The 14,205-nt window shown below is 42.9% G+C and overlaps 1 protein-coding gene across 1 annotated transcript in view; it reads right to left on the bottom strand.

The window, feature by feature from the left end:
• The window catches only part of LOC311249272 (partitioning defective 3 homolog), a 350,671-nt gene extending 341,974 nt beyond the window's left edge, over positions 1–8,697 (bottom strand). The window contains exon 1 of the mRNA XM_084340181.1: positions 8,420–8,697. Within this exon, the coding sequence (XP_084196307.1) occupies positions 8,420–8,539 (120 nt within the window). The 5' untranslated portion in view covers positions 8,540–8,697. The remainder of the gene's footprint in view (positions 1–8,419) is intronic.
• Positions 8,698–14,205: the final 5,508 nt, after the last annotated feature.

The raw sequence follows: 14,205 nt of genomic DNA, 5'->3' as shown, positions 1-14,205 counted from the left end.
GATTTTGGCAGTTCCCATTATGGCATGTGGCCTGCTAGCATTGCTGTGTTTAGCAGCTACTGCCAGATATTCTCCCAGCTTTGTCTGTCACACTCAAGCTTTCAATCCAGCATCCAGAGTAGTTGCTCTCAGCTTTGCATGAATGCATGCGCTCTCCCTACCACGTGCATAGCTATCAGCACCTGTGTGTACACCTGAGATACATGCTCGCCAGTGAGGAAGCCCTAAAGCTATCTCTGGTTTACCCTGAAGGGAGACACTGTTTGAGAAAGATAGCGCACTGAGTATGGTGTCATTGTCCTCGGTGCCATTCACGTGAGTGGGGAAGCTCGCCAGACAGTCGTATAGTCAGTCAGCCAGACAGCTTGTCAAACAATTAGCACGCTCACAATCTCCTCAACATTGACCTGAGCCACGCAAATGTAGATCAAAGACTGTGGCATATACAGTGAAGTGTGTACACTTTTCTTTATGGTTTTGACTCTGTACTACAGTACAGTAGATTTCAAATGAAGCAACAAACAGAAAGTTAAACGGTCAGCTCTTAAATTCAGGGCAATTGATTCTATAACAGCGGAACAGTTAAGGAGGTATATATCTTTTTGTACATAGTCTTCCATGTACTGACCCAATGCGTCAATATACCCAGTGTTTCCCTCACTGAGGGCCCTGTTTAAACCATCTTTGGTGCGTGGTCTACACCACATGGTGCAAATGTGTTTAGGGCGTGTCCAAGTCAATTTTGCTAGTTAAATGGTAGATGGTCTAAGCACATAGGAAGGAGCACGATGCAGAGGGGTTGATTTTAGACTGAATTAGTCATGGGTGTTTTTTGGGTGTCACACGAATTAAACCAATCAGGGTGCCATCTACCGCTCCCTTTGCGAGCCAGGTGCACCAGGACGTGACTCATTGCTATTAAACAGTGGCACTCATCTCCGCTGAAGGACAGAGATGTTGGACCCTCTGCCTCCGCAATATCACAATCACCTGTCCCATCAACAAGTCTGTTAAACTGCATATGAGAAAATATATTGATATTTATATATTTGTTGATTATTATATTATATATTTAACCAAGGAGGAGGAGGAGGAGGAGGAAGAGCGCTGCTGCACGTCCTTGTGTGTGTGCGCCTATCTCAGTCGGTGGATCAGGTGGAACGGGTCATAAAAATGATCATTCTGATCAACAGTGGGTGGAGGTGGGTGAAATATGTCTTTAATGAGGAAAATATTAATGACATTATCTGCAGTGTTCCTCCAGCAGCAGAGACAATATGAGTATCTCTCCCTTAACATGCCCATTTGTGCAGGAGGAACAGCTGATATACTTCATTGATTATTTAAAGCTCCTGACTCGCCGACAGGATCGGTTGGTATTTAATGTTAATTAATGTTCTGTATTCTTCAACACATCAAAGGGTCACGCACAGATCCTTACAGAAAAATAGTCTGGCATGCAGTAGCTGTCCTGATCAATTAATGCAGTTTATTATTATAGACACTAAAAGTTTAATTCTGTTTCCTCTGGAGAGTTTCCTCTATAGCTTTTAGTTTTGCTACATGTGCCATGATATTTGCTGCAGTGACAGAACGGTGTGCAAAAAAATGTTTAACATAACTGAAAGCAGCCTCTCTAATCATACAATCCAAGTATATTCTTGCTGTGAGCCCTGTGTAGTTGCATCTTACTATCGGAATAATGTGTCCTTTAAATATCAGGAAACACACTTCAGGCCAGCTACTAATGCTTTGAGTTGGTCGCTCGGGTCCACAGGTACACAGCCATTGTGTGGGAAACACTAATCATCATATTCAATATTTGGTTACAAATCCCTTGCGGTCCGAAACATAAGTGTTCAGCCCACAGATATCAGACACTTGATATCTTGCCTGTGGACGCTCTGTAGGGGCTCTGTTCTGCAGCGCGCATCACTTCTTGCTTGTTTTCTGGTTGTTGCCAGGTCAAGTAGCTGACGTTGACACCAAAGAACATCCCAACGGTTGGCCATCAAAAAACACACAAGTTGCCTTTTCTGTGTGTTCAGAATCACTGTGTTTCACAGTCGACCAGACCCGCACTGTTCCTCCAATATGAATGAGAAAGCTTTCAAACAGCCTTTAAACTGAATTTTCACCATTTTAACTTGAAAGTCACCGTTACAATTTAATTTCATATTTGCTTGACTTAGTAGCAAAATAACAAAACTTACATCATCGTCCAGCTATTTAGAGACTGTGTCTTCACTGACTGAACTGTACTTACATTAAAGTACTTCTTTAAGTGTCTTTTCCACATTTTTAGACTAGTATTTAAGTACTTGTCTACCTCTCCATTTACTGGTATGACTATATACCACTATAAACATGCTGTTACCAGCCTCCATGTGAAATTACAGGCTGTTTTGCACTGTGCAATCTGTTTTGCACAAACACCACTGCATGTTCTGTTATTGCTGCATATTTTTGACATTGCATAGAGCACCTAAAATGTTTTCCCAATTTGACATGTTAGTTTCAGAAGCAAGGAACTCATGAGATGGATCACTGTCTTAGATCTCAGCAGACAAATGGTGAAAAAGTGCAGTGCAGGAGAGGGGTACTGAACATCTTTTCTGGATGCTTGGGCAACCTTAACTCGTGACTTTCTGGAGCAGTGGGTGTGCGATGTTTAACTGGACGACTGGCAGGCAACAATCCCCCTGGAAGGACTTTGCACGAAAAGCAAGGGCACTGCTCAGTCAGCTGGAAGACAGCACTGTGTCGACCAGCTGGAGAAAAAAAGGGAGAAGGAAAGAAGAGATGATGATACACGAAAGGAGGAAACTGAGAGAAAGCAAGAGGAGAATACAATAAGAGGAAGAAAGGTTACTGAGTGCACATTTCTCCTCTTCTTCCCCTGGTTTGTTCCCTGCTGTGGAAGAAATGAACTAAATCACTGCTGCTTGACCACAGTTGAACCGCAGACCCACTTTTACTCAGTTACCATCAATCACAGGGTCCCATCATCCTGCGGGGCTTACACAGCTCAGCCTAGTACAGTCCACTCACATGATAATCCCCCAATTATCTTCCACTACTGTAATATTCTTATTCACATACAGCGGCTCCTCTCCATTACATAAGCAGCGAGCTGCTGAGTGTAGTGAGCTAATGAGCACCGACAACCCTCCCAGCATCACTTCCCACTTTCTTGCGTTCCTGCACTGGCTGTGCCTGTCCTTACCTGAGGATACACCAATAATAAAAGCCCTAGTTGTACTTTTAGTTGAGGACAATGATTCCCTGTACAGTCAAGTAGCGTTGAAAATATGTTTCGGCGTCTTTCTTGTCTTTAATTTTTCCCACAAGTCAACAACGTGGCACTTCAAACATGTCAACAAACAGATGCTACCCTGTCTGACTTTGCCCTGCAGCAGAAAACTGTCTAACCTGACTTCTCCTACATTGCCAAAGGGAGCGGCGTTCTTCCCATGTATTCCTTCCTTATCAGGTAGAACCACAAGTTACTCAACAGCCCAACTTGTTTTGAACTGACAAGGAGAGAGACAGGCTGGGAGACTTAAGACAGGGGTCAGCAACTGGCAACCTGCTAGGTGTGAAGTCAGTGTGTTCACGTTGGGGTTCCAAGAACTATGAAGATTTACAGCAAACATTTCCGGACATTTTTGTCGACCAAACCGGCTATTTTTCACGGAAGTCGGACCATCTCCATCCATGATTGTGGCAACCAAAACAGGTTTTTTTTCCTAACTCCAATCCGTAAACCTAACCAGAGCATAAGCACAGCGTTGTGCCAACATAAAGTTGCAACATAACTAATCATTTAATTGTAACTTATCTGGTTTTGCAGAAATGTACTTGGCTAATATTTATTCTGGCAATTTGGTTGCAGAAAATATCTCAAAATGAAAATAAAACCAAGGCTCGCAGCGGTTTGGGTGTGGTTAGTAGTCATACGTAACCCATCACCATCGCAACCAGACTGCCGTTCTAACAAGATTGACATCACTGGCATGGATAACGTTAGCACGGAAAAGCAATAGCAATTAATCAATTAGTCAATCAAAAAACTTTTTTTGCAGACTATTCTGAGTAACGATTACTCGACTTAGAAATCGCTTCAGCCATTTTTCAAGCAAAAATGTGAAACATCTGCAGCTTCCATCTTCTTAAATGAAAGGTTTGCTGTTTGTCTTTGTCATTTATGACAGTAAATGAAGAGTCTTTGGGTTTTGGGACCGTTGGTTGGACAAAAGAAGCAGAAGACTAAACGATTAATCGGTTAATAGTTCGAACAATAAGCAGAATAATTGATAATTAAAATGAAAAATAATCTTCTCATCTAACATCATTTAATTATCATAGCATATTTACCAAAATGCCCAACTATTCTTTTACGGGTGATTCTCAGTTAATCTTAAATTTCAAGGCATCGCCAGCCACATTCAAGTAGTGGATTCTGGCATGATACATTCTCTGGTGTTTTTGCAGAGAGCTTGTTGTTTGGAGCAGTGCAAAAGGAGTTGTGTGGTGATAATAACAGTGCTAGAGCCTAGAGAAGTGTTCCCAATCAGGGCACGATATACAGCATGTGCTATTTTAAGTGGCAATCAAGACAGACAACAGTGCAAAGATGGTCATATAAATACCTAGTGATAGGATGTCATTTCACCAAATCAAAGGATTCCAAGCGGTGCCTTACCTTAGTCATTTTCAATCTAAGTCACATGCATCTGTATGGGTTTATGAATTGATGAATAATTACATCATGGACTTGTCTTCAGACATCCCAGAACTGCAGGACACATACTCAGCATATGTTGCAGAAATATGGGCCTTTGCTTCGCCATGCTGTCCCCTCAGGATATCCTGCATCTGTATACTTCAACAACTTGACTTTGCTGTGACACGTCTACAAGAGTGTATGTGTGGAATTTTGGGAGGAAAAATGACAATTATGCACTTTCAGGCTTTAGCAGACATTTAGGTCGAACAGCCGTGGGAAACTAGGAGACAAATAGGATCTAGAGATGCACCGCTTTAATGAGTTAGAGCCACAAATTACGGATCAGCTTTGAGTATTCTTTGTTTTATATCTCTGACTGTGCACCAGATGTGAGTGAAACCAGACTGTAGGAGGATGAGTAAAGATCTGAACCTCCCGGTCACGTCTACGTGATGCTCTGTATGCCAACAGGAAAGCCCACAAAATAACAGCTTCATATTGCTTTTGCTTACCTGACTAAAGAAGTGATAAATACTCAAGTTATTCTTGACTGGCCAAGTGCGAAAAGCGAACAGCCTTGGGAACAGAGCGGCAGAATGAGATGCTTAATCCTTCATGACTGTGCATACTGTGGACCAGATTGACTCTGAAGTTAATGGTGCTTGAGTGGCTGATTGATGCTCACTTCCTGGTTCCCCTGAGACTGTGACAAATGCTACAGGAGTCCCCAGAGAAAAGCTCAGGTACACCAGCGCAGCTTGTGACACTGTCGGATGGGGCTCGGCTAATTCGACAAAGCTAATTCAGAGGGGAGAATAAGTCTAATTTCACAGACCACTGATATCACAGGCGACGACTAGCAAAGGCTGCAAAAGCATCACAGAATTACCATAGCAACATGTGGCAAGTATCTTTGCAACTGGAGATAGTTCTGTAGAGTCAGGCAGAAGGTAGGCGGAGGCAGGATCGGCTGTTAAGTACAGGGAAGGAAGGTAGGGAAAAGGGCGGACATGACGAAGTTGTTGAAGCGATGAGTTTTTAGCTCAAGCAGGAGATGCTTGATCTATGCTCAGTTTGTCTCCACATAAATCAGATGAACAAAGAACTTAATGTGATTTCATGACGTTTTTTTTCTCTAAGTGACATCACATAATAAGCATCAATAAACAGAGGACCCTGTCTGGCTTTCACTCACAAGGCGGGATGCTGTTTTCTGGGGGAAAGTTCACTGAGGTCATGGTCAGCAGGGCTGACCGTCACCGTGATTTTTTTCAATACAAGTGCCAGAGACAGTAACTACAACAACACATAGTGGAAGGAGACAAAGACACGGTGAATTTTTTTGCTCTAAATCACATCACGTTATCACTGCCATTCAACTGCGGGAGCCGCGTGGTAACCCTGTATGAATGTTATGTTAAATGTGTTTGAAGTTACACAATTAGTTGCTTGCCATTTATGGATATTGGTTACGTGTGTAATAACACATTTGCAAAGTTGCATTCAGATGTAACAGACGCTGACGGAGGGAGTCTTTGTTTAGACATCAGGCAGTCAGTGCAGAGACCGTGCCATGACCTTGTGGCGCAATGCTATCACGTCTGACGCCAGATCAGAAGTTTGCGTGTTCAAATCACGTCAGGGTAAGGCTGTGGGAACACACCAATGACTAATCTGACTAATACTGACGTTTGAAAATGATTCAGGAATAAAGCAATCAACTATATTCATTGCGTCAAGTGTTTCTGACAGTGTACTTATTCAAGGTACCACTCAAAGATGAAGAGGCACAACCTACACTTCTGTCTACCACCTCCTTTGAACACAGACACAACGCTCTTCAGTTGCAGAATGAGACTCCTGAATTATGAGAGATGCCGATTTCACCTCCCTGTCACTCCTCTGCTGTTCATGCTGAAGCTGAATATCCCCAGCTCACTGCTGTCTGGATGAATTATTTAAGATTTATGTACTTTCTTATGCCCAAAGTGAGACATTCTTTTTTCAGCATTCAAATACATTTTGCATGATTCATTATCCGAAAGCCAGGGGACGCGTGAGATTTTTGTTACATTATAAATACAGCCCTGAAAATACAACTTGTACACTTTTTAAACGAATGGTCAAAGCGACACTGTGTTGCTGTCAGCTGCAGTGATATTATAAAACTATGTGTGATTACATCTCGCCGTGGTCCAAAGGTCCTGGCTGTCCTGGGATTCAATAGTTAGCGTTGACCCGGAGCCAAGTGTTCCCAGGAAAGGGAAGCCCACACTTCTACATTTACAGTATCACCGCATGGATCAATGAACCAGTCGCCTCCATTCTGCTGAACCATGGAAAAACCATCAAGCACTGGTAAACAGAGGAGTGAATGTGTGTGCGCGCGCGCATGTGTGGGATTGCCGATGTGTATCCAAGGAGGAAGTGCTCTTCAAGAATGAGCGTTAATGTTGACCTACTTCGTCACTGTTTGCCTTTAGTGGTAAAATTGACTTAGCAACAGTAGCAACGGCGAATATTTGCCTTTTCCCGGAAGTGAAAGGCTGCATAGCTGAGCATACAGGTGTGAAGTGAAGCATCATCACGCTCTCTCGCTCTCTGGATCTTTCTGAAACCTGCCAATCGGCCTAAAACAAAGAAGATTGTAGGATTTTCCAAAGCTAAAACACAAGAAAAGAAATAATTAGGCAAAGCCAGCGTGGGCTCATCGAGGTATTCCAAGCCCCTTGAAGAGAAGCTGCAGCATTAACGTGACTCCAATGATAATATCACCCACCGGCAGAGAGGGGAAAGTGCTGTCACTAACCATGGCAACAGTACCAAACTTCAATTCATTCATTAGTCATTTAATGGGCTTTAAAGCGCAGCTGCTAGAAAACCCACAAAGGGAAAAGCAATCAGCGTCCTGGTCGGGCCTCATTCAGATTTTGGCACAGGGGGATCACACAGTCATGGTTCCATCATTTAATAGAAGAATTTTTGGACGAACTTAAAAAAAAACATCTAATTACAAAGGGCAATGAGTGCAGAGCAGGGCCTCACCATCGATAGACATTCCATGATCCCATCACCACTTTTTCCATATAAGTGATTAAGTGTGTTGTGATACAGAGACATGGATGCACACACTGTCTGACAGTGAGTGTGCAGCACACTAACTCTCCTTTGTAAAAGTCCTAACTGGGAAGTGCAATGTGTATGAAGTAGCCAGTTTACTATGTTTTAACATACGTGTAACAATTTCTTTTACTGTGATATTTTAAATATTAGCACAGGTATGTTTTGTTCCTATGTCATCCTCATTGCTGTACACACTCGCCCGATGAACTGGGCGCCCTTTTCTGCACACACAACTCAAACTGAATGGGAACAGTTCCAGTGTTTCCTGAACTTTTTTTTCATGACAGCCTGGCAGATACTCAGGAGAGCTTCGCAACTTTTTAGAGCACTTGTGGGGGAAAAACAACACACCAACATGAGCATCTCCTCTAACAATGAAACTTTCCCTCCTCCAGGGGCCCCTGGGGGTCCCCACTGGCTCCGTTTCTGGGGGGCAGCCACTGTCTCTCCCCCTGGCCGCTCTCTCCCTGCCTCTCAGCCCCGTGGAAAGCGCCATGTTGAGGGCTCCAGTGTGGATGCAGCGTGCGCCAAACGTTACAAAAGGCACACCGGAGCGGGGGGGCTTACCTTTGCGATCGCCTTCTTGTACCTCATGGCTGCCTGCTCGATGAGGTCCTGCACTCTTTTATTCCCATCTCCGCACGGAACGACCACCCGGGTCCTCCCGAAGCACACCGTCACTTTCATGTCTCCTCCGCTGCGTTAATTCCAATGAGGAAAAAGGCGCGTCAAAGCGACAAACACCATCCCGGCGGTTGAAAACTAAATCCACAGAGGGTTGCGAAGAGGCTCGGAGTGAAGTTGTCCTTTGTGTCCCGCGTCCTCGGAGGACAAGAAGAAAAAGAGAAGCCCAGCACTGGCTCCAACGGCGGGGCTGGGTGGCGTCCTCCCCTGTGCTGCGCTGCGCTGCGCTGCGCTGTGTTGACTCACTTACAGAAACTTCCCAACAGAGCGCCTCTCCAGCGAGAGCGCACAACTGGACTGACAGCGCGAGTGCAGCCACATGTTCGAGCAGGCACTAAGAATGTCTCCAGCACCAACCAACACAATGCTGCCTGCAGCTGAGGGCAAACCCTGCGAATTCACTTTATTATCATTCAAAGTTGCGTAACACTTGGATTTGTAATTTATTTCTCTCTGTGTGTAGAGTCCCGGTCTACACTTTTATGGTGTAATAGAAATCTTGTGAAATTAGACCCCTTTTGAGCAGATGTTTGTTTTGGACAGTGTGATTGGAGGTATTCATTTTGTATTATCAGTGCTACCTGTGGCTAAAAAGCTGGATTACAGAGGTAGAGTCTGGCTTTATCCAGGTGCCGCTTAAAAGCAGGTCCAGATAAACCTGCAAGAGGGTCCCTGGGCAAAACTGAACTGTGGGCCCCATCATCATATACCCCAGTCCATTTTGCGCCAGAATCCCAGAAAGTAATCAGTATAGAGAGTATTACTCTCCCTCAGGTTAGTTGTATTGTATACCCAAAATGTACCTGAAAGTCATACTCAAGTAAAAGTAAAGACGTGTTAAAAAAGCTACTTTGGTTAAAGTGAAAGTCACCCATATAGTACTTGAGCAAAAGTCTTATGTATCTGATATTAAATGTACTTAAGTATCAAAAGTAATTTTCTGGTGATAATCTACTAAAGTATCAAGTAAAAGTAAAATATAAATATTTACATGGATTTACATACTATATACTAATATGGGTATTGCCCTGGCCGATGTTCATTTTTTATTTTTTATTATGTGACTTAGTGTTTTACTTCCAATTGTAATAATAATAAAAATAAATCACACTGCTTTGGCTCTGATGAAGCATGCAATCTGCCAAGTAACTAGTACTTAAAGATATCAGATAAATGTTTTGGGGTGAAAAAGTACAGTATATTCCTCCAAAATAGTGATAAAAATTGTGATTAATAATGTAGTGGAGCGGAAGTATGACGTTGCAGAAAATGGAAATACTAATATAAAGTGCAAGTACCATAACATTGTACTTTAGTAGAGTAGTTGTGTAAATGTACTTAGTTACATTCTGTCACTGGCTGTTGACAGTTTGCATTATGTAATATGTGTAAACACAAATTGAAGGGATTGCGACACAGACAACCAGTCGGCCTACGTGAGGCAGGTGTTACGGTTCGAGGAATACTTCAGATTCACAGCTGTTTTACTCACAAGAGGTTCACACAGTGATAGAGCAGCATGACCAGGCACAGACAGTGTCAGAGACAGATGTGGAGTCTGTCCTGCTGTACAAACACCTCGTCTGACGATATCTTATCAGATGGAGGTCCAGGAGTTTGGGAAGTGTTGGTTAGGTAAGTCTGGCAAACCCCTGATCCAGGCTCAGGTTAATCAAGTGCTGTGAGTCTATTGAAACAAGTCTTGCATATGTTTTATCTGTGACTTCCTGGATGATTCAGCACATGGAAGAGATAGACAGAATGGAAAACTGAAGGAAATGAACTCCCCAGCAGGGCGAGCTGTGAGATTCCCACTGATGGAGCTGCTGAGGACTCCCCAAAGTCGGATCTGTATTTGGGTGAGCTGCAATTATGTCGCTAATAGCAAAGCATAATCTTATGTATACGTCTTCAATTATTGAACTGCAGTGCAAAATAAGAAACGGGCCCGAGGCTGGATCTACGATGTGACCCAATTTTAATAATAAAAGCTACAACCTTTCTGTGGAGCTTCACTCTCTCTCTCCCTGCAGCTCTTATTCTTTATGATCCAATGCAGTCCAAATGAGTGAACATGAACACGAGAGCAAGATCTGTGCACAACCCCCAAACTATACCGTCCCATCAGAAGATTTGTGTTGATTTAAAGGTTTAAGCATTGACTATTCCTCTGGTTTGGACATCATTCAGTCAGTGCATTCAATTCATGACATAGATGAATTTAATGTAATGAACACTTTCTTGATCTACCCCACACTGCTATACTAAGACGAGTCCTGAGTCTGAACTGCAGTATGTCCGCTGCACATCAGGAATGCAGGGAGGAGGAGTGAGACAGCGGTGGAAATGTGTGGTTGTGTGTGGTGCACTAAAGTACAATTACAGCTAAAGTTAAAAGTGAAGCCCGGGCCAAGTTTTTCTTCGCCACTGCTTTGTTCAGATGTAAGGAAATTACAGCTACATGTAAAAAAAAAAAAAAAAATGCACCATGTCATGGAGCCTGTTTGCTGACTGCATCCCTGTCATATTCAAAATTCCAATTTTATTTTTATACAAAAGCAGTGCATAAATTCGAGGCATATGGAGGAGATTTCTACTTTGTGGCTGGAGAGATCTGCTGGGATTATAAACTACCAGCATGTCTGAAATATACTGTGGAGCCTGGCCAGCAAGTGCTCTGTGAACTAAGAGAAGGATTGTGACATCTATTCTGAAAAAAATCAAGTAACAAGTGGAGCTTTTGGAGGACTGGATTCATTATGTGGTCAAAAAAATGAAAAATATATAATAAGTGGGCCTCAGTTATTTTTTGACCTGGGGCCTTCTAGTATGTAAATGCGGCCCTGCCTGGATACTGTTGAATTTAGATTTCGACCCCACCATTGTTCACATAAACACAGAGTACTGTGTGATGGGCTGTTTCTCACAACTGTGAGTTTCCTGGGAAGCCTGATGCTGAGTCTAGATAACCTGGTGATGTAACGGTAGTGCGTCTGATTCCAGATAAGAAGGTTGCCCGTTAAAAGCACGTCAGGATCACTTCTTTAAGATAAACTTTAATAATTTAGTAACGGTAACACAGTCATTTCAAATAATGTGGAAATAATTAAAATCTAATTAAAATATCTGTTGCACTTGTGTCAGGTTATTTCCCCCCATACAACCCTGCAGAGCTCCATCAGTCCTGCAGATGGATTAACATGCTGAATGTGACTGGGCTTTGGCATCCACAACCAAGATCCCAGATTTCTCCCTCGTAGCTCCGGAATACACCTGTAAAAGTTACTTTTCAGTTTTGTTATGTTCATCAAACAAATAACACACTAATATCACACAATGATGCAGGTGGAGGATAGAAGAAGAAGTGTGCTTTTAGAAAGGTCTGGCTGTTTACAGAGCTGTTTCTCTGCAGTTGAGTAACATTGGTGTCAGCATGATTTATACAGGTAGATGTCCTCCACCCAAATATTTATACACGAGAGCTAAACCCGAAGAAATGTTTACTCCTGTGTATACACAGCACAACAAGTGTTCCACCTCGTAATTATTGAGCCTTGGGCAATCCAAATTCTTTACCCCCACATTTGTCAGACTTGTCCTGCCTGTGTGGAGAGCAGGGCAGCAGTATAGAAAGGAAACAAAGCATGTGTGTTTCTACATCTACGTGTGTGTGTGTGTGTGTGTGTGACACTTCCATGGCTAGACGTGCTCCAACATGGTCCCTGGAGTGGAAGAGGTCATACCTGACAAATCCCTCTGTCATCGCAGACTTACCTCACCACCGGAGAATTCGACACTCACTCACAGATTCACTCATACATGTGTCATTTACTACATCCTTCCTCCACCTCCACCACAGCCCTTTCTGTACACCTCTACTGAAGGCATCTGAAACCTTTTGTTGGTAAAATCATTGAGAGAACATCAGCTGCAGAGGAACAGGCAACAGGGCACATTATTGCTTCGGTGAACCAGGGCTTTGAGGACTGATAATTAAAGTGATATTAAGTCATCACTTTGATCGTCATTATCTGAGGGCAGGTTTTTAATCACATGTATTAATGATATTAAGAGACCTTGTGGCGCAACGGTAGCGTGTCTGACTCCAGATCAGAAGGTTGCATGTTCAAATCATGTCAAGGTCAAAGCTTAGTGAGTAAGTTCCGTTAGCCTTTAGCTACTCAGCCCCATGCCAATGGAACGTCATGAGAAATTTCACAATCGATAAAAGATTTCTTGAGCTTCACAGCAAAACAGCTTTGCAGCACTCTCCTTAACAACTAAGAAAAAGGAATATGAGGTGTCTGTGCTTACATGAAGACTGTGGGAGGTGGATGAGAGACAGTTGGCATCAGTGTTTTGTCAATTCTATACGAAGATACAGTAATTCTGCTGAAAGCCCCTGTTCAGATGTAGCTTAAAACACATGCGGTTTCATGATATGCGCTGCACTGAACAACTTTTCACATTACCAAGATCAGATTTCTGCTGATCATCCCACGCTGATGCAAGCTGAGGCATGCAGACGTCCCCAAATGGTTGGACTAATTAAGGTTTAATTGACACCAATTATCAGCTGCACCTTGACTCTATAATAAATTTATAAATAGCTCAAGGCAACATAGTCCTACAGTCTAACCCAAACTCTGACTAATGCACCAGAACATGAAAAATTGAGTAAGACTTTAAGCTTGCTAAGCCTCAAAACAAACATCGGGATCTGTTCGTGAATTTGATCGGGTCATGCTGTAACTGGTCAATCTCTAAAACAATTTAAATTTGTGCATTTATAATAAATATAATGTCTGTGTTTTGTTTACTGACTGACAGTTTGATTCCAGGAACCTGTGGTGTTAAAACGAGCTTCACTGTTGCACCACAGCTGAAGGGCCCCATCTGCAGGCCCTTGAAAGTATCACACCTCGTCTTCTCTCCAGGAATCTTCTTTGTCAGGATTATGTTTAGAGCCTTTAATTGCTGTGTTTGTGGGGATTGGGCCCGGTGTACGCTGTGAACACAGCAAATGGTGTGAGTACAGCCTTAGCGCTGTGATTTCATGGATTAACAAAGGCTGCCACTTGCTGTTTTGCATACACTTTCTGTCCTGTGGGAGATGGGTTCATACGTTACAACCCAGTGGTAACGACGATTTGAAGTGGACACGCAGAATTACACTAGACTCTTCTGAAAAATCTGCACATCTCAAAATATAGAGGAGACTGAATTTCACACCTTAGCAGGCTTTAATACCCACAGGTCCTGCAAAATGATGCCAGTAGATGGGATACACAGAGTAGGCTAAAGGGTGTTGTGCTGTACTCTCACAACTATGAGTTTGCCAGGAGGCCGAGGTCAAAATACACTGTGACCTTGTGGTGCAATAGTAGCACTCCAGATCACAAGGTTACATGATCAAATCATGTCAAGGTTGATGCTACTGTGAGACCAAACTGTTAAATCACCATCCACTTACCATCAGAAGAGTAAAAACACATAAACTGATGTGATGATGATTTGTCACATTTGTGAAGGAAACATTTCTTACCTACACCTTTTCCTCCAGACGAGGCATTTTACTAAACTATCTCATTGCAATCTCATTTATGGATGAAATACCTGTATTACAGCAATGTCATTATGTGTTGTTTCTCCCATTAAAACCTGCAGGG

This window comes from Pagrus pagrus, assembly GCF_965226575.1.
Source record: "Pagrus pagrus genome assembly, chromosome: 20".
Taxonomy (NCBI): domain Eukaryota; kingdom Metazoa; phylum Chordata; class Actinopteri; order Spariformes; family Sparidae; genus Pagrus; species Pagrus pagrus.
The sequence above is the reverse complement of the archived record's forward strand: the minus strand, read 5'-3'. Positions and strand labels throughout refer to the sequence as shown.